The 27,822-nt window shown below is 37.0% G+C and overlaps 1 protein-coding gene across 19 annotated transcripts in view; it reads right to left on the bottom strand.

Moving 5' to 3' along the window:
- LOC111057314 (potassium channel subfamily T member 2-like) overlaps nucleotides 1-27,822 on the bottom strand; it is a 699,972-nt gene that overhangs the window by 58,722 nt on the left and 613,428 nt on the right. For 18 of the 19 annotated variants that reach the window (XM_039431618.1, XM_039431616.1, XM_039431612.1 and 15 more), the window contains 7 exons: nucleotides 26,988-27,152; nucleotides 22,130-22,330; nucleotides 20,680-20,897; nucleotides 20,326-20,475; nucleotides 17,303-17,505; nucleotides 14,305-14,514; nucleotides 12,271-12,421 (listed from right to left, as the gene is read on the bottom strand). In XM_039431618.1, the coding sequence (XP_039287552.1) occupies nucleotides 12,271-12,421; nucleotides 14,305-14,514; nucleotides 17,303-17,505; nucleotides 20,326-20,475; nucleotides 20,680-20,897; nucleotides 22,130-22,330; nucleotides 26,988-27,152 (1,298 nt within the window). Of the gene's footprint in view, nucleotides 1-5,714; nucleotides 5,736-12,270; nucleotides 12,422-14,304; nucleotides 14,515-17,302; nucleotides 17,506-20,325; nucleotides 20,476-20,679; nucleotides 20,898-22,129; nucleotides 22,331-26,987; nucleotides 27,153-27,822 lie in introns of all 19 variants that reach the window. The other variant, XM_039431619.1, reaches the window with a different exon arrangement.

The following is a 27,822-nucleotide window of genomic DNA, read 5'->3' as shown; positions in this document are numbered from 1 at the left end:
GGTCCACGAGCTCGGGATTTAGCTAAGTCCTAGGCCCGGTTGCACAACAGCCGGTTAAATTTTAACCGTGATTAATTTCACGAGAGCCAATCAGAAAAGGCGTTTTTGAAAAGACAGCTTCTTTGATTGGTTCTCGTGGAATTAATCACGGTTAAAATTTAACCGGCTGTTGTGCAGCCGGCACCTAGACTTTAAACAGCTGGAGTCAGAAAATTGGCTTTCCAAAACGGGGCGTAGTCGCAGTCATTGTCATAGTCACGTTTGAATTAAATTTCGAAAAACTAGAAAATTGAAAGCAAAATAAAATAAAGAGAAAACAGTGTTAAGTTTCAGCTATTTAGAATTATTATTTGAGAATGTCTAATTTCGTCAAGGAAAAACGTTTCCAATCATAGAAATGAGAAAATAAAAACTACGACTACTGTTATAAAAGCTGCGACTACGCCCCGTTTTGGAAAGCAAATTTTCTGACTCCAGCTATTTAAAGTCTAGGACTTAGCTAAATCCCGAGCTCGGAAAACAGTCCTAAGAGTTTTCTTATTTCATCAAATTCAAAAGTTAAAATCAGGATCCTGGCCTCGAATTTTAATTGATTTGTATACTAACGTATAATAAAGTCTGTGGCTCTTTATCTTGATGCAACTAGCCAATGAGAGAGCGATGTGTGGGTGTGTATGAAGCAGCAGCTGCTTTCTTATTGGTCGAGCGAACAGAATTGAGTTTGAGCTATGACGTGATTGTAGCAGCCAATCAGTGCGCCTTGTGGGAGTGACTTGTAGTGTACACCTGAAGGGTGTACTAGCCCGTGATTGGTCAACGCAGTAGAGCTCTCAACTAAAGTAGGAATGGGAGTTTGGAGAGAGAGAGAGAGAAAGTGATCCGTGAGATATCTCAATGTCTCTTGCATTCATTGACTCTTTCTCAAGAAAATTTATTTCATTGATATCGACAATAATTATCAATAAATTAATATATTTGAGAGTAGGTTCCCTACAATAGTCTCTATATTGATTCCATAGTTAGTTTTATTCATTCAATTTCAAAAAGTCCACTAGATTACCACCATAGTGAGGTCCACGTTATAATGGCAGTGGAGAAAGATAGCAGAACAACGTTGCCGAACCTCTTTCTTTTCAATGCCTTCTATAGATGGTAGCTGATACAGGTTTATTGATGTAATATTAATTGTTCATTCTCGTTTAAAATTTATCAATTATGTTCTATTAAGCAAGAAATTATATTTTTCAATAATTTCATAATGAATTCTCATAATTAAGATGAAATATTTTCTTGGTTAAATATTAATTCTACATTGTTTAAAGACGATCTGGCAACAGAGCAAAGCTATCGCCATCCGCTTTGTTGGATGATAGACAAGGATATCAATACCATTGCTAACCAAACACTGCTATTATTTATTTATTTATTAGAACAGTCACAAACACGATATTTGGAAAGAGAAACAGGCAATTGCCCAAAACTTCTTCAATTCCTTGATTTTGGCACATAAATAGTCCAAAGTGAGATAGTAAAACGTAAACCTCACTGTAGAGTGCTGTATTTTCTATAAATATCAACTTTGTAATTTTTTAACATACTTTCCAACACGATTATTCATCACTAGTCATGTTTGTTTCCTTGAATAGATTATAAACATTCCTGGAACAGTAATTCAAATAAGAAATTGAATAGTTTACGGTTTGAACTTTATACAAGAAATCATAGTTCTCCACTCCATCAAATAAATCTAACTGTAACTTATTTACAAATCTTATCAGTTCGAAAATAATAATATATCTCGTTATCCAGTTTCAGTCACAAGTTCAATATAAAAATGCTTTCAACACAAATTGCATGCCGATCTCAAGCTGGATGTAAAGATAGTTTGTTGATTTATATGCAATATATTTAGTTGCGAATTTATAATAAAGTTGCAAATGCAGAAATATTTAATAGCAGATTTGCGATAAGACTTCATAAAATCAGGCTTGGAAGTAGTTTGAATTCATTGACTTCTATTCAGCAAGCCATAATCACTTTATCAACTCTATTATAAGTATAAGAATATGTAGATAATATTATTAGGAAAAGAGATCATTCAAGGACAATCATTATTATATTCAGAGTGAAAATATGTCAGAGTTGTTGTAAGCATTACTCCTCTTCAAAAATTAAATTGAATATTTGCAAAATAATTAGTCCCCATATCAGGTATACTTTCATGTAAACTATGCAATGTAGATGGAGGGTTAAGTGTAAGAGAGGGCCGGCTGCGCCCTAACTTCGCCCTCCTAGGTTTTTATTAAAGGCAGCTAATCAATCAATCAATCAATCAATCAATGTAGGTTAAATAAACTCGGGGAAATAAATCCAAATGATTTTATTAACTCCAGAAAGACCAGAGACAAATGAGACATTTATGATTGTATCTTATAGAACGTTCATGTTGAATCTAGTATATTAGTGGTCTAACTCATGTCAATAACAGTGTATTGATAATTGAAAATGTTTTTTTTTTAGTGTTTTACTGTAATGTTGTGAAACCCTTCAACAGAGAAGCCACAAAGAGCCTTTTTTCTCTTTGCACTTTCCACAACCTCATGTTTACTTTATATTTCATGTGAGTTCGCTTCTAAATTGTGATTACCAAACGATATGTCTTTGTTACAGTATCTATTTCAAATTTTCAAAAACTTGTAGTAATCTAAGACCTTGAAAACGTATCAGTACTCTCCAACCAATCTTTACATCTAGTTTTAGAATCTCAATAGAATATTCATTTATAAAGAACTACATTAAATGCAAGTTTGAGCTCAACGTTTAAATATTCTGTTACAACATTGATTGACACTGAATATATTTGCATGAAGTAACTGTGAAATGCAATATTCAAGTTCGAATGGAATAGTAGGCTAGCTAAGACATGCATAGATTCTACTATATTCTCTTGGAAATTTATACTCAATCAGTATTGAAAGATTCAAGTGTTACTTTTTAGAAATATTTCTGAACAAGTTGGTTTTACAATAGTTTAGCATTTGAAAAATTGGAATTGTAACCTAACCTAACCTAACCTAAGCTAACCTAACATACCTAACCTAACCTAACCATACCTAACCTAACCTAACCTAACCTAACCCAACCATTTACTTACTTTTTACTTTTAAGAAATATTAACTTTTACTTTTTAGAAATATTTCTGAACAAGTTGGTTTTACAATAGTTTAGCATTTGAAAAATTGGAATTGTAACCTAACCTAACCTAACCTAACCTAACCTAACCATACCTAACCTAACCTAACCCAACCATTACCAATATGAAAAATGATAATGTTATGATCAATATTATAGTGAGACCTATTCCCTCGAAAAATCTACATAATAGAAGATTGGTACAGTATTTATTTTGTATTCGTGGGGAATTATAGTGCTAGGAATATATGACACTCACGTTTTCGTATAGTACCGTATTCAGAATTCACTTGCGAACATACAAAAGCTATAATAAATTAATAAATGAAATAAAATTTTATGACCGCTCAACAGACAATAGTTATTTGTATATCTAGAGTGAAAAGTAGGACTTTTTCTCCCTGTGGGAAAAAGTTTGAAGCCCGAGGCGAAGCCAAGGGCAACAATTTTCCTGAGGGAGAAAAAACATTTTTCACTTGTGATATACACAACATTTTTCCTCCACCTACATTTTTATAAAAACTGCTAATAAAATAATTTTTAAAAACGTATGTGACCAAACAATGTGTTACAACATAATCTAAAAAGTAAACAGAAACAGCTGGCTTGTAATCACAGTTCTCCTCCGACAGCACTATCTGCTATGATGAAGTTCCCGTTTCAAATTTGATTAGTTAATAAGTCATATTCGTTGGCTGATATTTTGAATAACATGGAATAAAAGAAAAAAATATATAAATTTTTCTAGTATAGTGATATGAAGTTTGTAATAATAATTTCAGCATACAAACATGAATTTTATATATCGATCAAATGTCTGGTTGAGGTATTGAATTTAGTTGGTTTAATGACTACTCTATATGCTTCCTCATCTGAGCTTAGACCTTCTGACCTATTCCAAATGTACGTTTTTAAAATAGAGATGCTTCCCATGTTATTTAAATGGAGTCACTTTTACTTCCTAGGGAGTTTTTCTGTTTTTTAGTACCGAGAGCGAAAAAGTGACACTTTAGTATCATGTTTCAGGGAGTAAAGTAAGTACTTTTGACAGTAGGTGGAGGAAAAATTATTTTAAGCTATAATCATTCTAATTATTCATTCAAATTGTTCCTATATTATGTTGAAGAACATACATACTTCCTTGAATAATTTTCTATAACCGTTTCAGGTTAAATCGAGTGATCATATCAAAAATATCACGCATAACTTAAATAAGAGAAAAATTATCTCAATAAAAGCTATCTCCCAATGAACTTTTCATTTTTTGAGGCCTACTCAAAACTATATTTTTCATTAGTGTTTCTGCACTACAAAATTTGATAAAATAATAGAATGAGATGCATGAAAATTGTGTGAATTTAATAGAAGCTTAGGTGAGAAAAAACATGCTTAAAATCTGCAGACAAAGTGAAGCAGAAAGATAGCTAGAAATGTTTTTGCTATACCTGAGAATATGATGGGGAAAAATATCAGCAAGTTATGATAAATTTAGGAGAGATAAATATCTTCTCTTTATTCCAGTAGTTGAGTATGATGCCTGATTTCTCAAGAGCATTTTTCCATACAGCGATTGGATGAGTGCGTCTGTGTGTTTTACTAATGGAGATTGTTGTTTACATCAATTCCAAATTTTAAATAGTAATAACCCATTAGAGTATCAATACAGTATTCTGAGGATAAACTTATACTATAACTGAGGAATATTATGAGCTTATATTGGAATGATGTTCAGTTGTTTGATTGAATAGATTAGCTTCACACAAAATGTCCGAATAGATAAAATAAACTGTAAATATAATGTGTATGATAACTCGTCAACTTACTTGTTAACAGAATAATGAAGCCCCTAGATGAGATTGTGATATAAAATTGATGGAAAAATGACATGATAATAGGAGCCTTAACTTTGTTCAATGCCCAAAGGGGATGGATAATGTATAGTATATTGTCAGGAAATTTTGTTGGTGGAATTAAATGTTGCTTTTCAGATAAGAAAAATTACAAATGATCTATGAATTGAAGTTAGAGTAACAATAATAAACTTTCTCCAAATCCGAAAAATGTTTAAAATAATTTTAAATTTTGTCTTTTGGAATCTCGATAATTTGAAACTTGTGCTATCAAAATGCCCCAAAAATTTGAAAATAATCGAGGAAGAGTAGAGTGACAATATTCAAGCGACTGTGTTGTTAATCATGTTGTAATAAAAGATCAAACTACGATATATCGGTGAAAAATTTCAGAAAAGAATCTATACAAAAAAATGAGAAAAGTTTAAAAAATATAGTAGAATCTAATAGGTTTAACTTGTTTCACAGTTTTTACAACGGTATTCCGAGGCTGATTATTCTAAAAATATATGATAAACTAATGAAGTAATCTTGTCATAAGTTTATACTCCAAATGTTGATTATTCTTCTCTAGAATAAATAATCAATTCTAAGACTGAATGAAATGAAACTAGGTGGAGAGAGAAAGATAAAAATTGACAAAAGTATTGAGAGATTACGAATAGTACATACTTAAATATTCCTGTTGAAAACCTGAAATTATATTGACCTGCTATTAATAATCACAAGTTTAAAGTCTATTTTATTATTCAAAGATAACACTGTATTTAACCAGTGTCTAGCAAAATAGATTGAATCAATTACATCTCTAACATTAACTAATTCTAAAAGTTATCTCCAATTATCTACTGTATGGATTTGAGGATTCTATAAGAAAAATCAATTCTTCATAGATCAACTGTGAAGGTTTTGATCTTATTAATTCTTTCAAGATAAATAATTTATCTTCCAATCAATATTTTTAGGATATGAATGTATACTATTATTTGAGGATTCTATAAGAAAAATCAATTCTTCATAGATCAACTGTGAAGGTTTTGATCTTATTAATTCATTCTAGATGAATCATTTATCTTCCAATAAATACTTTTAGGATATGAATGTATACTATTATTTTCATGTGTTTAGATGAAAAAAAATCGGAAAAACATTATTGTAACTGGTTAATGTGTATACATTAAAGGGTCGTGATATTTGAGGATAATGTGTGGATGTATTTTGGTGAATTAACTGTATTTAATCGCTAACATAGACATTGTGAAACCATTCAATTTGTAACATAAACGCAATTATCAGTGACTTGACAAATCTTCTCCAACAAACAATCCAGCACAGCACATGCTAGGTTGACACAGATATCATATGCTCACAGTAATTATAATTATCAATCACAGTGTTGCAGTACTCATCAATACAATATTGAGATAAAATGAATATTGATCATATCTAGCTTGATAGTACAGAGAGTCACGTGAAAAAGGATCCTAGTACCATCACAATGATAATACAAAAGACAGAAAAAATAGAATTGTCTGTGGGGAAATTGTCAAGTTTTCCCTTGATATACGATCTTGTTGCTTCTATTATCTTCGTGAATCAATGAAAACATTAAAACTTGGAATGGTTGAATTCTTGATGTTGATGAATCCAGTGGAAATAAATTATAAATTCATTTGAAATAGCCTAATGACATCTGCAGATACAAGATTCTTATTAGTTCAATCCTATGCATCGAGATTCAATACATGATATCCTTGATGAATAAAAATATTGAATGAAAAAGACTAAGAAATTGTCAAAAAACTACTGATTTGAATCAAATACATACATATAGATTTAAATCAGTGGTTTTTTGACAATTATTTCTTAGTCTTTTTCATTCAATATGAATAATCACCACAATATCAACTTCTCAACTACACAAAAAGTGAATAAAAATACTTGGAGTTGAACAGTCAGGTATTCAATATTTTGAAATTCAAAAACTTATTCTGATTGTTTATAAATCATTACTACACAATTGGTGTAGCTACTGTATACCATAATCATAGTCATATTAGTGGAAAATTCGAAAAATAAGATTTTTCTCTTATACCATAGTCAAGCTTTAGTTTTTGGTGATTTTTTTCATAAAATAAGGGCCAATTACGGGAAACTGAGAGGAAATACAAATTTCTCCAAGAACGATTTCCGTTAAATTCGATGAAATTGCTGAATTTTCTAATTATAAGGTTTTGAAGTCATCACAACAAATCATCTTTGAGAAAATTGAACAGTTCCGTTTTATAAGGCCATATTCAACAATATCTAGTTGTCACAAAGTAAAATTGTGACGGGAAAATAATGCTAAATAAATAATAATATTGAAGAAAGACGCTCGGCTATCAGCAAAGCTAGCCGGCCGCGGAGATAAGGAAGGTACTGATGGCGCATCATCTTCCGCGCATCGGGACGATATCCACCGCCTCTGACGGCGGCACAACTCCATCCCCTCCACTTTGCGGGAGTATTTAAACGCCAGACGAGCCCCAGACCACAGCATTCCGCTCACAAACCTTCCTGCTCCTGGTACAGCGGCCCGTTGGCTGCCGTACGTCCCCGACCTCCTGCCCTGGTACAGCGGCCCCTTGGCTGCCGTACGTCCCTAACCTCCCATCTCCCTAGGGCACAGCGGACCGTTGTCTGCCGTCCCTGACCTCCCATCTTCCTAGGGCACAGCGGACCGTTGTCTGCCGTCCCTGACCTCCTATTCTTCCTTTCCCCCAGGGCACAGCGGACCGTTGTCTGCCGTCCCTGACCTCCCATCTCCCTAGGGCACAGCGGACCGTTGTCTGCCGTCCCTGTCCTCCCATCTCCCTAGGGCACAGCGGACCGTTGTCTGCCGTCCCTGTCCTCCCATTTCCCCAGGGCACAGCGGACCGTTGTCTGCCGTCCCTATTCTTCCTTCTCCCCAGGGCACAGCGGACCGTTGTCTGCCGTCCCTATTCTTCCTTCTCCCCAGGGCATAGCGGACCGTTGTCTGCCGTCCCTATTCTTCCTTCTCCCCAGGGCACAGCGGACCGTTGTCTGCCGTCCCTATCCTTTCTGTCCTTCCTTTTCCTACTCCACTGGAGCGGAACCGAGGCCGTAAGGCCGATACAAAATTACATCAAAGTGGTGTCATCAGAGAAGAGAGCGACCTTCACGCCGTCAGAAGCACCAGGAGGTGCTGTTCACGCCAGCTGAGGAACAAAGAAGAAGGAAGAGGAACTTCGACTTGCCTCCTTTCCCCGCCCACATTACGACTGAGCGAAGTCATCCAGGAGCAACACCTGGGTATCAATCACCCACCTCTGAAGCTACTCAGGGTGTACGTGATAGATTGGCGCCCGCACTTGGGGCACGAGGCAACGAAGTAAAAATCATCATGAGTGAACAGGGCGAGTCTGATTCAGATGCTCGACATCAGGAGCTGACAGAGGATCAGTCAGTTGAGGACGTAAACCCCGAGGTGATAGCCGACCCCAGAGTTTCCTGGATCTATAAATTGAAAAAGGAAGAAGCGTTCAATCTTCTACAAGATTGGGGCATAGTGTCATCTGGAACACTTGCTGAGTTGAGAAGGTTGTTAGTAGAACAACATAAGAATATGGCTGTACGTTATCCCAGCCCAAGACCCGGAATAATGAGCAGAAGCAGTGAGGAATCTGGACACTCGGCAACAGGTACTCATGCTAAAGTTGGAACCAACATTCACACAAACCCCCTCATGGACCCAGGGGCGGTATGTGACAAAGTAAGAAGCTGGAGACTGTCTTTTGATGGCCAATCAGATGCTCCCAGCTTTCTAGAAAGGCTAGATGAGCTACAACAAGCCTATGGGCTTACTGGCAACCAACTACTAGTTGCCCTTCCTGAATTACTAGTTGGTAAAGTTACTCTATGGATGCGTAATCGTCGTGACCAGTGGAAATCATGGGACAATTTTGTGACAGATTTCAGATCACGCTACTACCCACTTACCTATGAGGAGGACCTCGAGAATCTAATTCAGGCAAGGAAGCAAAAGGAAGGTGAATCGTTTGACGAATTTCTCGAAGATGTACTGACACTCATGAGACGTCGAGGAGGTTTTACAGACGAAAATAAATTACAGAGAGTGTATAAGAATCTCCTCCCACGGTACAAATTGTATATTCGGCAATCAGATGTTCATAGTATCAACGAATTGGAAAAATTCGCGAGGGAGTATGAACAAATAAAAGCAGAGGAGAAACAGAATAGACAGAATTCGAGAGTTCACATGATTGAGGACACGAAAAAGATTACAAGGCTCAAGGTTGAGGAAGTTATAACCCCTACTAGTAACAGACCATCTCTTAGTGAGTCTGAACCCATGTGTGGGCAATACAAGAGACCGGGGCACTGGAGATCACACTGTCCCGATATTCCACCATGTAAAAGGAGCGGAAAAAGAGCACTGATATGTGTCTGTGATGTGCAGAAGGAGAATAAAACTCCGAACAAGACAGCAGTGATGCGAACGGCACACAGGATTCCTGTGATTGAAGAGTCATCAAGGGACAACAGACTATTCATTACTGTGACAATCGGTGGTAAAAAGTGTCGGGCATTACTAGATAGTGGCGCTGAAGCTAATTATATGAGTAATGAGGTTTATGAAGTTCTCAAAAAAATAGGGATGATAAGGAAGGTACCAACTCATCACCACGCAATATTAGCTGATGGACGGTCTACCCCATTAAATGGGAAGCTGACAACTAATGTAACTATAGGACAAATCACAGTTCCACTAGTGGCGTCTATAATGGAAGGACTTGGACAAGAGTTGCTATTAGGCATGGAATTTATGCGTGATAACAAAGTGAATATTCACACATCCACGAGAGAGGTGGAGTGGGATCCTCCCCAATTGAATCCTTCAAGTCAGCGAATTATGTCAGGATTGCTCTTATTGAGGACTGAGAGAACATCAGTCCCAACAATAGCGGCTGTAGACTCCAAATCTCCAGACAACAAGAGTCGGAACAGAAGGATGTTCAAGAAGGATGGTTTGAACAGAGTTGAATCCAATGCCTTGATTGATAGAGAGGCAGAGTTGTCATATATTCCAAGACAAGCATCCAGGGATGACATAGTTGATCACTGTGATGGAATGAATGACTCTGAACGACAGGCCGCGATTTATGCTCCAACTGTCAGAGCAAAGACTTTGAACTCTGAGAAAGTTAGGATGCAACAAATGCCACCTCATGGCAAGTCAGAATCTAGCCCAGCAGTCGAAATGGAGAGGATAACTCGAGGTGAGATACCAGCCTCCACAGACCAACTGACACCCCCGCTTCACATGACAAAACAGAGGGTGATAGTGAAAGGATCAGAGTCACCCTTAAATGACAAAGAGACGGTTGAGGTCTCAGTGAGGCGAGTTCCAGTTCGTGTCGAGTCAGATGTTAGCATCACGGTCAACACAAAGCAGATAGTCCCACAGGATCCCAGACCAGGCCCATCTAAAAATATGGATCTGGTGCTGTGCCACCGCAGCACAACACCAGGCAAGCGCAGAAGAGCAGGTCGACCACGTATAAAAGTCCGGTTACCAGATGGACGATGTAAATATGTACCTGAGGATCAGGTATAGATGACGATCATAGTGGAGGTGTACACCTCTTAAGGTGATGCCTAGACGGCTCACACCTTTTAAGGTGGTGCCATAGAGGGCTCCAAACCCCCCCCCCCCAAGTAGGAGTGGGGTGTCACAAAGTAAAATTGTGACGGGAAAATAATGCTAAATAAATAATAATATTGAAGAAAGACGCTCGGCTATCAGCAAAGCTAGCCGGCCGCGGAGATAAGGAAGGTACTGATGGCGCATCATCTTCCGCGCATCGGGACGATATCCACCGCCTCTGACGGCGGCACAACTCAATCCCCTCCACTTTGCGGGAGTATTTAAACGCCAGACGAGCCCCAGACCACAGCATTCCGCTCACAAACCTTCCTGCTCCTGGTACAGCGGCCCGTTGGCTGCCGTACGTCCCCGACCTCCTGCCCTGGTACAGCGGCCCCTTGGCTGCCGTACGTCCCTAACCTCCCATCTCCCTAGGGCACAGCGGACCGTTGTCTGCCGTCCCTGACCTCCCATCTTCCTAGGGCACAGCGGACCGTTGTCTGCCGTCCCTGACCTCCTATTCTTCCTTTCCCCCAGGGCACAGCGGACCGTTGTCTGCCGTCCCTGACCTCCCATCTCCCTAGGGCACAGCGGACCGTTGTCTGCCGTCCCTGTCCTCCCATCTCCCTAGGGCACAGCGGACCGTTGTCTGCCGTCCCTGTCCTCCCATTTCCCCAGGGCACAGCGGACCGTTGTCTGCCGTCCCTATTCTTCCTTCTCCCCAGGGCACAGCGGACCGTTGTCTGCCGTCCCTATTCTTCCTTCTCCCCAGGGCACAGCGGACCGTTGTCTGCCGTCCCTATCCTTTCTGTCCTTCCTTTTCCTACTCCACTGGAGCGGAACCGAGGCCGTAAGGCCGATACAAAATTACATCAAAGTGGTGTCATCAGAGAAGAGAGCGACCTTCACGCCGTCAGAAGCACCAGGAGGTGCTGTTCACGCCAGCTGAGGAACAAAGAAGAAGGAAGAGGAACTTCGACTTGCCTCCTTTCCCCGCCCACATTACGACTGAGCGAAGTCATCCAGGAGCAACACCTGGGTATCAATCACCCACCTCTGAAGCTACTCAGGGTGTACGTGATATAGTAAACTTTCAAATTACAACGATCAATTACGGAGAAAATAAGTCCAACTTTGATAATGTCAAATCTCGCTCCTTCTGTCTATCATTTACTGTTCATTGTCTATTGCCAGATTTTACAGAGAGCCACTTCAAAATCAACTTTAAGAGCAACTGTAGACATTTTCCCTCAAGAGCAAACTTTTAAAAAACAATGACCGATCACGGGGAAAAACAGCTCGACATTTTCCCCAAGAACAACCTCCGTTCATTTCCACTTGTGTAACAACCTGACGATACTGAAATTTCTTTCACGTGACTCCTGCACACTTAGGTGAGATAATAACGAGAGAGAGAGAGAGATGAAGCAGAGTAGGAGAGAGAGACAAAGAGAGAGGAGGCATGACAGCACACACAAGTGCATGGGTCGACATGTAGGGTGGTGTATACATGTATTATATTGAAGGGTTGAGGGTTGAAAAATGGAGGACACTTACGCAATTTTTTCGCTGGGAGACCTCCAAGGCACATCGTCGTCCATTTCATCTTCACTCTCGTCACCCTCGCAGTCGTCGGGGTGGGCGGAGGGGATGTTCAGCGTGGAACTCGCAAAGTCCGGCACTGGCAGAATGCTCGGTCGTCTGCTGCCTGAGAAACGACATAAAAAATAAAAAAAAAAAAACGAAAAACTTGGAAGATTGTCACTAATGAACAGTTCTTGAAAACCTTTTGTCCAGGCTTGAGAAGACTAATAAGTGAGGGAAGTTGAATACTTTAAGAATGTCACCAGTAGCCTAGAAAGATTCAGAAGGCCTGTTGCTCAGCCTTGAAGTTACTTACGAAAACTTTGGAAATTTTTAAAAATGTTACCGGTAAAAAGTTTCCAAAACCTGTTGCCTTGGAAAGATTCAGGTTAAAAAAGTTGGAAACTTTAAAAAATGTCATATTTCCCTTACTGGAAGATCTCGTGATGAAAGACTCACAAACTAATAAATAAATAAATAAATAAATAAATAAACTAATGAGAACCTCTGAAGTCGTATATAGCACTGAATGGAATATTTAGTGCCGGTTGCACAACAGCCGGTTAAATTTTAACCGTGATTAATTCCTCGAAAACCAATCAGAGAAGGCGATTTTAAAAAGACGGCTTCTCTGATTGGTTCTCGTGAAATTAATCACGGCTAAAATTTAACCGGCTGTTGTGCAACCCGGCCTGAATGTCCTTAATCAGAAACATTGTGGAATAACTAATATACGTATAGTATAACTACTATACGATTTATAATAACCTATAGATCTGGCTCCAAAAACGGTTTCTTGTTCCAAAAGCAATCGAATTCTATCCCAGTCAATCAGTTGACATAGAATATTATTATCGATAAGTACTGAATTGAAAAGTGATGCAACACTGATGCATCAATAGGATGCTTCAATAGGATTGACTTCAATTATTATGATTTTTCCAATATCAAACAGGAATAAATTGATTCAAGATTGTCGATATTCATGTAGGAGCAGCTAATGTTTGTATAATAGTTAATGCTTGATCCCAAGGAATCTAGAATACAAAAAAATTATCTAGAATCCTTGGTTGATTCCTGTCTGTGCAACTGATCCAACCTATCATTAGAATGTTATGACGAATGGAAACTATTTATTTATTTATCACATTGTGTACACATACTCAACATGAGGAAAGGCACAACAGGCTCATGCCCAAAACTGTCCCATTTCCAATTTATACTATATACTGTCCAAATCAAAAAGTTGGTTATGTCATTCTCACTTTTCAAAATACAATTTACGCTCTTCAATACTCAGATAAACGAGCAAATTTTGAATCAAATAGATACTATTAGAGTCTAGAATCTAAAAATCTAAAATGATGATAAAAAAAACTACGATGATGATACTGATAATGCATCATTTTAGAAGAGGAAAATTGTATCTGATAATACAAAATGAATATAGAATGAATGTGGGGATCCAATTTAAACCAGTAGCCTGATGTAGTATTATATCAAACTTATTGGAGAAAAATCAATGAAATAAAACTTTACTTTCAAATTGAACTTATAAACTAGTGGAGAGCGGACATGATACCGTGAAATTAATATTGTTGAATTGAGGTGCTATTCACTTCAAATCGCCTGCAATTCCTCTCACTTGGTAGAGAGTTAGTGGGGAGGATTTTTTCAATATTCTTTCCGAAGAATGGACATTGATATGTCCAAAGCTCCGCCAATTTATGTAGATGCATAGCAATATGATTATTATCCATAGTTATTATATTACAAATTGCTTTTTCATATCATATACAGTTCAATAATTATTTTCTTAGTCGATATTATGTAAATTCATCTATAATTTTGCTGTATTGTAAGCTATTGTATATAAGTGTATAAGCCAGTATATATTGTAATCTACATAAATAAAGTACTCAATCAATCAATCAATCGATCAATCACTGCTTCTCATTCGAGAAATTATTGTGACAATTCAAAGGGAATCTCACTTGAGCAGCTTACCTCGCCTCTGATTCAAAATTTCAGGACTAAGCAGATTTGGGTTGGCATCTGGTTTTGGCACTCCAAGGTGATTTCCGGTTATTGTCAGTTCAGTTCCACCCCCTCCGCCACCATCGCCACCCCCTCTGCCACCTGACCCACCACTACTGTCATGGCCGCCGCCCCCTCCACTCGTGTCCTTCGTTTGTGATGTTGTTGTATCTTGGTTATCTGCAAATTTGGAGAAAATCAATTCTGTTTAATTTGGTCGATTTGATCAATTAAATTTAGGAAGACAAAAATTTTTGAGTTATTTCGCTTATTACTCTTTCCTTTATTGTAATGTTTCGACCTAATAAATATACATGTATATTGAATGAATAATTCCATTTTCCTATGTTGTAGTGGAAATGTTGTTGATCACAACAAAAATATTCATATTTTGCCCACTATTTAATAAAACGACTTGGGATTGTCAAAATCATAATAATTAATCTGTAAATTCATTTATATTTTGTAATATTAGTTGTGTGGGACAATAAGTCTGAAAAGAGTAACACCGAAAACTAAACAAAACTTTATGAATTGAATTGTAAATAAAGTATAATAACTATTGACTATCATTATCAGATTACGATGGTTTGGTACTCAATTTAAATTGCAGATCTATCCATCTCTCATCCTCATCATCATCATCACCATCATCATCATCATCATCATCATCATCATCTTCATCATCTTCATCATCATCATTGTCACCATCATCCTTGAGTTCACGAACTAGTTCAGACTATGTTTATTTCATAATGAGATCATAATAGTGGTTATTATAAATTTGAATGAAAAGTGAATAATAAATTAATCACTCCCTCGAAAGTTAAGGGTAGGCAACCCGCCTACAGAGTTTAGAGATCGAATCTAGTTCAGTTGGTCAACGTCAACAGTTCAATGAACCTGCCGCGGAGCGACCTTGCAAGGTTGCAGCGTAGTTACTCAGCTCTCCGCTTGTAGCGCTACTGCGCTGAAACTATACTGAGCTTTCAATGGGACTATTCCTACTAAGCCCCATATTGAGGTCCACGTTATAATGGCATATCTTTGATTGGCACTCGTATTGCTATCCTTGTCTATCATCCAACAAAGCGGATAGCGCTTTCTCTTTCTTGCTTTGCTCTGTTGCCAGATCGTCTTAACAATGTAGAATTAATAATTAACTGGTAGTTCTGTGAACAGTAGACCTCACGCAGTATTTTCATCCACAAGTACCTGATTGAAACTATAGACCTTATAGAAATACAGCAATAGACTGGCTTCTCCACTCATCTGTGTAATCACTTGTCAGCTGATTTATGATGAATAAATCTATAGTCTGATTTTTACTCTAATATTGGTATGAAGGAGGCTCCTTTCTCCTTTTATATTATCCTTGAAATGCAAAATTTTCAAAAACCTTGTATATACGTCGACGCGCAATCAAAAAAGGAACATACCTGTCAAATTTCATGAAAATCTATTACCGCGTTTCGCCGTGAATGCGCAACATTTAAACATTAAAACCTTCAAACATTGAAATACTCAAACATTCAAACATTTAAACATTAAGAGAAATGCCAAACCGTCGACTAGAATCTTAGTCCTCACTTCGCTCGGTCAATGAATAATATATGTTATCCTAATTATGAAAATTCAGTATGAAATTATTGAATTATATAATCTATTGCTTAATAAAATACAATTGATTATTTTAAACAAGAATAAACCGTTAATATAACAATATAAACCTGTATCAGTTACCGTCTGTAGAAGTCATTCACAAGACAGGAATTTGGCAGCGTTGTTCTCATATCTTTCTCTATTGTTAATCTAATCTAACAGGTAATTGAACTGGAATCGAGAGGTACTGAGACCCTCCCGACATTATTGAGTTTGTTTGTCACTGCTCGACTTAGTGCAGGGACACACGATCCGGCGAAATCGCCGTCCGGCGTTTTCGCCGGACCCGGCGGCAATTAGCATTCAGAACACACGACAGCCGGCGAAGCTGCCGTCCGGCGTTTTTGCCGGATCATTTAGATACATTTCAGTATAATAAATGGAGTACAACATTTCAAAATTAACTTACACATATTATGTTGTCGCGTAATTAAAATTATTCCTACCAAATCTCATGAAAATCTATCAAATCATTTGTCTGAAAATGTTGTAATAGCTTGGAACTGTGGTTTAGGCGTATTCAACCTTCTAATTTACGTTTTGCTACAATAAAAAATTGATAAGATACGAAAAAACAATCTTTTACTATTGTGATTGAATTTCCAGCTTGAATTTCACTTTAAATACTGAAATGAAGTGTATCTTACTGGTAATTCTAATAGAACATAATCTCAAGAACTTATGTCGTTGTGCAAAATATCAATGTGAGGACAATGTAGTTGGTGATGATGCTTGAAGCTGAAAATTAGGTCTTTTTCATAATACAAGGAGAATTGTTGTCAGGTGTACCTAGAATATGAGATAGATTGCTATACCTGAACATCGATGTATCGATACCCATCCCTACTTACAACCCTACCCTTGTAACCTACCCTTGTAACCCTACCCTACCCATCTGTAACGTTACAAATGTTAATAAATAAAGAAGTGGCATGGGTGGGGACAGCGCCGTCCGGCGTTTTCGCCGGATCGTGTGTCCCTGCACATATAGTACAATGCCCTGCTACTGCTTTCCGGCGGCAAAACCGGACGGCGAAGTAGAGAATACCCGGCGATATCGCCGGATCAATTTCTCGCCGGACCGGCGTTTTCGCCGGACGGCGATGTCGCCGGATCGTGTGTCCCTGCACTTACCATTTCAAGGTTTTGATTCCTACATGAGCTGGATTCCACAACATGTCCAGTACAGTTATAATGAAATAATCATGTCTTCCAATGGGACTATTCCTACACAGCCCTAGTTTTATTGTAAAAATGAAAGAAAAGCTTCATAGAGTTTAATAAATTATTGATAGTAAATAGGTACCATCAGTCTTAACAGCGATTGTCTCCTGTCCGTTGATATTGTTGGCGACAACGAAAGCAGAGTTCTCCTCCTTAGTTATACTCATATAATAGCAGGTATCAGTCTTCTTCATGATGTGTCTTGGTCCAGGGTTCAGCAGAATTGTGTCCTCGTAGAACTCGGGCAGTTCTGCTGGCCTCACGCCGACTAGTGCTACACCGTATCTAGAACGAGACAAAAATGGATTAATCACTACTGAACATTTTTCTGAAACAAACTTCTAAATGATCATGAGTAAATTCATTCAGAAACTTGTACTATAGTTGAGTCATGTGAGAAGATTAAGTTTGTGCTCCGGTAATATTCTTTCAAATTATACTTTTAATATGTGAGTATTTCCTATTTTAGTTAATAATGTGAAATATTTCTTCTATGTTTAGTTTTGAAGCATCAAAATGCTTCTACTTTGAAGCCAAAAAAGAAGTCAAAATCCACTTCGTGAAAATACTTGATGACTGAAAATTTTGTGAATTGAAAAACTACAAGGCTTAACCTATTTCGGACTATGTGTTACCGGTATCTAAATTTGGGAGAAGAATAGCACAAGTTCACCTTATCATTCCTCTCCCTATCATTTTTATAATGTACTTTTTGTATAAATAAATAAAGAATAGAGAATAAAAAATAAAGATACGCATCTAAGAATCATAATCAACTCTATCCAGAGATATCAAGAATCATTCATTCAGAGAGATCAAGCTCATCCAGAAATTATATCAATGTATTTATTATTTATCTATTTATTTGAAAATTTACATATTTGAGGGCACCAGGAACTGAATCCCATTATTGCCCTCATAACACACATTGAGCATACAATTTGAAAATACAATACATTAAAATGAAAATAAAATAACTTAACTAATATATTATTGAGTTTTAGAAAAAAAATAAGAATAGAAAACATTGCAAATATGAAACTTATAGTAAATCAGATAAAAGAAGAAGAACTAAGTATGTAACTAATACTGAAGAATTCAAGAAGAAAAGAAAAGAAAATTATGGAAACTTTGCAAATATGAAACTAATAGATAAAAACACTAATATATTATGTAATACATAGGAGAGAAAAAAAGAAAAAAATGAATAAAAAAGACAAAACCCAACAAACATAAATCTTATTCAAGTCCCGCCTGAACACACTGTCTGAATCAAAAAAATCTAATGCATTATTAATCCTATTGTACAATCGAAGAGACCTAAACAGGGGAGCATTGTAACCACTGACCGTTCTACTTCTGATAATATCAAAGGTGAGATGATTTCTGGAATTGAACGCAGGAACATGGAACCTGATCAATGAGAGCAGCGAAGGAGAAGAAAATCGACCCCTTAACAGACCATGCACGAAAATCAATGAGTCTCTCTCCCGTCGTAATCTCAATGATACAAAGTGAAAGGTACCTCTCAAACTGTAGTGGAGACACTGATTAGAAAGTGAATTCAATTCTCACAGCATTTGGTAATTACAGACTTGACTTGCGAGTCAAGCACTCATCCTACTCGGTTTTATCCTTAGAGAAACAATAGCATAAGTGGATATCCCATTATATTGTTTCTTACGGTATTGTTTCTCTATGGTTCTATTCAACGGCACAATAAATCTTTTAATTGACGAAAACGTGCTGATCAGTCATTAGTACTATTGAAAGAACGTGGGAGTATGCAGATTCAGGTATTCCAGGATTCCGTCTCTATTGGATTACGTTCAACCATAGAGAAACAATAGCATAAGTAGATATCCCATGGTATAGTGCGTTTATGTCGCAATTTTTACTGTTATCTCAAGCTGATAGTCCACGTAGTTCTTTCCCGTGACGCTGAGTGACGCTGGTAGTCTCTCATATTGTGCCGTTCAACACTCTCATCCCGCCAAAACATTAAAAATCGACAGTAATCGAAAATAATCGGCTTGAGATAACAGTAAAAGTTGCGACATAAACGCCCTATACCATGGGATATCTACTTATGCTATTGTTCATCTATGGTTCAACTCTGTCCTTTTTTAGATGGTTCTTGAATTCATGAATAATACTAGATGCTATAAGCTCGAGCAGTTAAGCAGCGTGTTTCTCAAATAATGGCGATCTCCCAGTTTGGATTCACAGTAGGCCTATATTTGATGCGATAAGCGAGGTACGATATAGGCCTAATTGTGTCAATAATACGAGATAGAGAGTATTGTTATTGATATTCTGTCAACGGAATACGCCTTTGGCTAAACTAATGTCATGAGTATCCTGGATATAATTTGAGGATAATCTTAGAGATTAGTATAATTATAGAGTATCTCTCTTAGGCTAGGGTCACACGAGCGCACATAGTGCGTCCGTTGCAACTCACTTTTTGCGGCCGTCGCCAATGACACCACGTACGAGCGTTGAGTGTGGTGCGTCAACGTCAGTTTGCTTTACGCAATGGAACCAGACGAAGCAATAACTTTTGCATGACGTCTCGATTTGCGTTGTAGCATTTCTTTGCAGTTCAAAAATCACCGTCCGTTACGATTTCCATTACTTGTTACGCACGTCCCTCGTGAATTGTCACCAATTCACTTCTATGTATTTCTACAACGGACGTTAAAAAGTAAGTTGCAACGGACGCACTTTGTGCGCTCGTGTGGCCCTAGCCTTAGAGCCATATACTAATCACATTTCACGCTAAATCACGTTAACTTGTAGATATGGTTTTTATTTATCAGAATGTGTTTCATACGGGGTTTAAACGAACAGCTGACATTTCTCCGTTTGAACCGAGTACATGCATACGGGCCTTAGAGATTCCTCTATGTTTTTCAACTACCATATCCACGGTTCAACCTCAAGGATTTATGAACTATACTACATCCCCGATTGTTATTCATAGCTGATATGACAGTATTGTCATTATAAGTAAACGATATGTGATATGTGTCAAGTAACATGAAGTATAATTTATTAGAATAGGCCTACTATAGAAGACCTGATAAATTGAGCCAAACTCACTTTCTATGCGAATGGAAGCTTGCATAGGTGAAACTTTTCCCTTCGTATTCGCCGAAAAACCTAGAGTCTTGCAGCAATATGTGATAAATTTCGTTGCCTGAGCATCGGCCGTAGAGTCGATGCCATTCTTCTGACGATGTTTGGCCCTCCCTGAAAAAATATCACATTTTAAAAATAATATAAAACGAAATCGTTGAGGATTCAAGAATCGTTATAAATACAAGAAAGTAGCCATGAATTCATACATTTTAACACATCATATTTATTCACCAATCAACAACAGTGTTACAAGAAAACAAATCAAGAAAATATCAGGTAACAAGATGAACAATCAAGGTGAGAAACACTACTCACTGTCCTCTCGACGTGTGAAGCAGAAGGGTGACGAGTGTGGATGCACCAGGACACGTGCAGTTGTTGGCGAGCAGCGCGTACTTGAGCTCGTCCTCGCAGACCAAGTGCTCGGCGAACTTGACGTGGATTTTGTTTTCGGGACGGAAGATCTGGACATACTGAGGCACAGTCGGAGCAAAGTCTTTTACTGCCCATGATCTCAGAATCGTGTGTTCATCCTGTGGAATCAAACAAGTTCATGAAGGAAATCGAACGTAGATTTTTTCAAAAATAATTGTGTGATGTGAAATTACAAAGTACCAGATATTTGAGTAGAAAAAAGTCGATTATCTATTATTGTTTCAACTCCTAGACTATATAGAGTTCAAGACAGCTATCAACAAAACAGAACCGTGATCAAAACTCAGATCAAAAAAGTAAATTTAGGTGAAAATACACAAAAAAAAAGTTTATTTTGAAACCAGACTTGAGTTTCAACGCCATACTTGGCATCATATTCAGTGGAAACTCTGACTTTGAAGTTCTAAATAAAATTTTTTGTGGATTTGACAATAAAATTTACACTTGGCACAGAGAATGAAACTACCACTGATGATGATGCCATAAGCATCGAAGCTGATTCGGACTAAAATAAATTATGTGGAATTGACAATATCTTTTCATTTCACCTTGATTTGACAATATTCGTATAATCACTTTTCCACCTCATGGAGAATTTCCTCAACATTTCTGAAGACAGTGTAAAGCCAATTTAATTATTATGAGAATTGAAATTAATTCTAAAGTTGTTCACGAATAATATCTATGAGACGAGTGTGGAAAGTATCCTTCACTTTTTCCAACATGGAAGATATTTCATAAATCAGTATTTTCCAGTTATCAGTTATGATTTAGTGGAGATTTCTTATTTAATTTGGTTTTCAACTTTTCTAAATTCCAAATTCCTAGTTTTAAATATTTTGGACTCAAAATTGGACAAAAATTGAAAATTTTGTTGTTCTTTCCTCCTGATCATATTCATATGATTCGTAATTGTGTTAATAAAATAAATAATAAAAATCATGAAGTGCAAACATAACCTATTTTTGGACAATTTCTATCTAAATTTGGGGAAGGAACCGTTTTGGGCTTCAACCCCGTTTTTCCTTTCACAATCATTCATAGTTGACAATGATATTGTATGTATCAAAGTATAAATAAATCATAAATAAATTCAGCTTCTTAACCCTCCACTTATCCAACATGATTTATTTGAATTTTTGGTTTGGATGAATGAAAGAATCCATTCATTTTAACTCATGATTCAGGACCTTCAAAGCAACTAAATTATATGATGATGAATTACTTATTCAATCATTCAGAGCCACACAAAAAATGTACCACCGGCTTAACCATAAAACGGTTCGAATTCTTATTTATACAATATACTAATAAGTTTATTAATGCTTACAGCAGCAGTTTTGTCAGCGTAATTTCGCGCGGCGAGCACAAAACAAGCCTCGGCCTCGTTCATGCGCGCTCGCGCGAGGTCAACATCCTTCAGGCAACTGCCCTGGATGTAGATTACTCTTTGCGCCCAAATGGGAACCTGCAGGATCATGCGCATTGTCGTGTCTAGCTCCATCGGCGACAGGAGTACCACGTAGTAATCCTGGAAAGAGAACAAATATTCATTCATAAAAAATATAAAAAAAGAAATATCTATGAAAATATGTCAAATGCATGTATGAGCACAGCCTGAATTAATTGGATCCGAACCTGAAGGTTCATGAGCAATGTCGTGGTAGCTGTATCGGCAATAATAGTACTAAGTAGTAGTCCTAAAAAGAGAACAAATTTATTCATGAAAAAAATACAAGAAAGTAGAAATATCTATTATAGGAAGCATGTTAAACGCATGATTGCACACAGCCTGAAGTAATCAGATCGGAACTATCAATAACAGAAGTACAGAGTGTTTGGAAAAGAACTCCCTGGTTTTAATGTGCACAGAGAAGAGGAGAGATTAAATAATTAATAATTGCACAGAGATTCCTCCTACTTTGTGTAATGTGTCATAAAATCTGTAAAAAGTGATAGAGACTATTCTAGTTTGTGTTATTTGTTTCAGCAACTATCTAAGTTTTGTCTCCCTGCAGTTGCAGATCCACCAACAAGATGGCGCCCCTCCTCATTACAATAATCATGTGCTCGCGGCTTTCCGGGAAGGTGGATAGGTAGAGCTGGCCCAATTGCTTGGCCACCACGGAGCCCGGATTTTAACCCTCTGGAATTTTCCTTTTGGGGGCACATAGAAAATGTTGTGTACAGTGGAAAAATCCGAGACATAAACCATTCACGGGAAAGAGTCGTCACGGCGGTTGGGACAGTTGCACCTGATATGTTGGTGAATGCATGGCGAAAACATGAATATCGTCTTCGCTTAAGCAGGGCAACGAATGGATCCCAATTTGAAGTGTACTGATGTGAAACAAAACTTGAAGATTCTCTCTTTCATTGTATGTACTTGTTGATGTAGTTTTTCATCAATTTACACATAAAATTTATACCTAAAACTAGGGAGTTCTTTTTCAAACACTCTGTACTACCAAAGAGAGATATCCCATATCCCATGGTATAAGGCCTTCATGTTCTAATTTCCAATGTTAGCTCAAGCCGACAGTCCTAGTGACTACGTGATACTATGTGACGCTGGTAGTTGTAGTGTGCTGGTAGTAGTGTGTCTCATACTGTGCCTTTTTAACATTATCACCTCAACAGAGCAGGAATCGGCTTGAGTGAACTGGAAATCGGCTTGAGATTTGGAACATAAACTACCCATACCACGAGATTTCTTCTTATGCTATCTTTTCCTTTGGTAGTAACTACTGAGTGATAATTAGATAGAATACTATCATGTCAGATGATTGCTAGTCATCAAGCCCCGCCTACTTTCTCCTGAATTGTTAACAATTAAACGATACTTAGTTGAAAGGTTCCCAGTAGATGTCAGTAGCAACTGAATAATGAACAGTTCTATAACTTACACTGATTTAATCCATTTCTCGTCAACAATGTATAGTCAAAGAGAAGAAAATAGTACTCACATTTTAGATTCAATCTCATCCCTCGTAAAAAAATTATAGTTAAAGAGAATACAGTACTCACATTTTAGATTCTACGAGGGTCTTTTTTTCAACCTTTAAACCTTTCGCTGCCATATAAATGTGAGCTCAATGTCTCTGACAGACCGAATTAATGTTGACATGGAATGAATCCATCAGAAACTTTTTATATGAAGCAGCAGTATATAGCCTATTTCACTTTATGTACCTAATACTTACACAACTGCACTGTATTTTTTCTTAGTTGAATAATAAGAGGATATATTATAATAATAATAGTGAAAGAGGAAAAGGTTGACTGTCTTCTTCACTATCACTACTGCCCCGGGAAAATTCCAGTTCCACTTCATCAATTGAAGAATCTGAGCTAAGTAAAAAAGCTTGAATTTCATGTTCGGAATAAATTTTACTTGAAATACCCATAATGAACGCAAATTGACATCACTTCACAAACAGAAACAACTCTAGACTTTTGAATCACAACATACAACAAAACACATGTGTGTGTAAAAAACACATGTGTGTGTAAAAAACACATGTGTGTGTAACATGGCACTTCACTGCAGCTGTTCACTGAAGCCTAGATATCTTCCTCGAATGAAATCGGAATCAGTTGAGACTTGGCTTATTATGTTGGCAACACTACAGACTATGTCTGTATCAAAGACCTTAAAGAGATATAGACCCACAATGTCTATGCCTTCCCAATGATAGCTCTTACTTGAAATTGAAGGCCGCCATTGGGGTATTTTAGCACGAGATATTATATCTATAAATATATTTGTAATACAATAGATCACAAAGGCATTGGTGGCATTGGTATGTAATAATCTTATGGGTTGCCCCCTCAATGGCGGATTTCAATTCCAAGTACGACAATACCGCTGCATGTGAGTCTATGCATCTTTAAGGTCTTTGGTCTGTATTATAAAATAAAAGGCAAACGAAAATATACGTGGATGGCACAGTTAGCCCAAAGATGAAAACGAATATATTCGGGCTTGGTGTGTTTAGACATACTTTTCAAAAACGAATATTTTCGTGCTTGGCAGTGAAAGGGCTAGTCACATATCATAAGACCCAGAAAAGGGATAGGGACAACTTTCACAGAGCTAAACAGCTTAATATTATCTTCTCACCAAACGCCCAGTGATTGGTGCGGCCACATCGTTGATTGTTGTCGAGTTATAGCACAGTATACATACAGTATGGAAACTTGGCTATACCCTGACGCCAAAATCCGCCATCTTGTTAGGAAGCGCCGCATTGTAATAGTATTGATGGTAGGTTCGGATCACTTTAATGATCCGGATCAATTGATCTCGTTCACTGCCACGAGCCAATCAGAAGACCAGGATTGGAACTTCCCAAGGTCACGTGACGTGTCTAGTATTGGGGTCATGTAGAAAGCATTGGTAAGATAGGCGTTTGATTACAAGTTTCCATTCTGTATCTATTCTGTGATATAGCCACCTCACTAGAGTCTATCGCAAAGTGGTAGTTGCATAGCGTTGATCGTTGCTGCAAGGAAAACGCAATAGCTCAGCATAAATCTATCAAAGAATGATTCGGTTTCATGCAGGAGATACAATGATTGATGATTTTTTTGTATGAATTATGTCGAGAAATTAAATATAGTACTTGAAATGGCTTCTGGAGTCGACGTGAACCATGAGACAACTCGGTCTCATAGATGGACACGTTAAGCCGTCGGTCCCGGCTGCCTAAAAAGCAGTCGTTAGGTCATGTCAGAGGCCCTGAAATTGATCAGTTGCGACCTGAAAACTCTGACACCAGACCTGAGCCAGCCAGGTCACTCGATATTATTATTAATATTATAGTGCTGGTGCAACTAAACGGCTTCTCCAGCTAGTCAAATGGGATGATTTCAATCCCTCACCATACAAATCTAACTTGATCATTGATAACTCATATATTTACCACAAACTCAAGACATGATTATGAGGCCTGAGCCCTCAAGCTATGTGTAATGTGTGTATGATAAACACATCATACACACATGTGTATATTGACATAAATATAAAGAAAATAAAAATCTCAGTACCCTTTTTTTGAAATATTTTATCACTACATGTTTCGGACATTTGTGCCATTTTCAAGTGATATGAAATAAATAAATTTAATACTATACTGGAAGATTTTTATTTTGATCATATGTTAGTGTATTCATATGTTTTTATGAACTAGGACTGTAAATTTTGGGTTTAAATTCGCACGATTCTATCAAAAATGGGGTTATTGGTGTCTAATTGGATTAAGTTTATTATTTTATCTCTGTTTAATTTTGCTGCTTTATAAATATTTTGACATTCAGTTTTTGACTTTTATTACCATAATTAAGTATTTTCATATTGGAATTTATATCTGTAAAATTATGGCCTGAATCTATCAGTGTTCAGCAAATGCCGACTTTTGTGTATAATTTTTAGATTTTAGTGCTTGGATATGTTCTCATTCTAGGTTATTCTCATTCAATTCATTCTAGGTTATAGGACAACAAATAATACATTCGAACTGATAAAAAAGAAATCAAATTTAAATTTACAGCAAGATAAGTTTAAAAAATCTGGAATCTATGAACTTAAATGTAGTGATTGCGACAAATTGTATATCGGAAAAACGGGTAGAAATTCCCATATCAGGTTTCGAGAACATATCCAAGCACTAAAATCTAAAAATTATACACAAAAGTCGGCATTTGCTGAACACTTGATAGATTCAGGCCATAATTTTACAGATAAAAATTCCAATATGAAAATACTTAATTATGGTAATAAAAACTGAATGTCAAAGAAGAATTCTATATTCATAAAGCAGCAAAATTGAACAGAGATAAAATAATAAACCTAATCCAATTAGACACCAATAACCCCATTTTTGATAGAATCATGCGAATTTAAACCCAAAATTTACAGTCCTAGTTCATAAAAACATATGAATACACTAACATATGATCAAAATAAGAATCTTCCAGTAGTATTAAATTTATTTATTTCATATCACTTGAAAATGGCATAAATGTCCGAAACATGTAGTGATAAAATATTTCAAAAAAAGGGTACTGAGATTCTTATTTTCTTTATATTTGTATTACAAGTAGCCCTATACAGAAAAGAGATAAAAAGATATATTGACATGTTTGAAATGTGAATTTTTCTGGTGTGTTGGATATTTAGTGGTTACCTGTAAGAGAGGATGCGCATAGAACTCGTTGAGGAAATCCATGATGGTGTCTGCATGCAGAGTGGTGCTACACACGACCACATGCTTCTCCGACTGCGCTCGGTGTGAAGAGTAGGAGCCTCCCAGCTTCTGTCTCTCCATCCACGTGAACGCTAGCTGCTCGAACTAGCCAACAGAAAATCACAAATCTGTTGCTAGAAAAGGATTATAACATAGATCATTCATAGACCATAGCTCAAACTATTACAAACCTTCTAATAGAAAAAGACCACGATACAGATTAAACAATAGCTCATCATAGCTCTCACGATTCCGATAAAAATCTCAAACCAGCTATAGTGAGGTTGACGTTAATGGCAGGGGAGAAAAATAGGATAACAGCGTTGTACATTCTCTGCCTTGCCACTGCCTTTATAGAAATATAATGCTGCGCCGAGAACGTGCGCTTTGCGCTCTTCATCAACTGATCAAAATTATCTGTATTGATACAGATAGATACGAGCTACAAATAGATGCAATACCTATGTATTCTAGGTACATTGGATAAATGCAGTAAGATAAAGATATAATAATCATAGCATCAGCCGTTATGAAGAGCACCAAGGGTGCGTTATTCTGTAAGAAGCTGAACTGATACAAGTATATCTGATATAATATCAACTATTCATTCTTATAATATAAGAATGATAAAGTTTTATCTGATTCTTCATTCTTATATTATAAGAGTGTACAGTTGATATTATATCAGATATAATAAGGCTTTGACATGATTTGCAAGTGGATTGCATATTATTGTATCATATATCAGTGAGTATTTTAAGGTAGAAAAGATTAA

The sequence above is a fragment of the Nilaparvata lugens genome, chromosome 6 (genome assembly GCF_014356525.2).
Source record: "Nilaparvata lugens isolate BPH chromosome 6, ASM1435652v1, whole genome shotgun sequence".
Lineage (NCBI taxonomy): Eukaryota > Metazoa > Arthropoda > Insecta > Hemiptera > Delphacidae > Nilaparvata > Nilaparvata lugens.
Note: the sequence above shows the minus strand (reverse complement) of the source record. Positions and strands in the feature narration are given on the sequence as shown.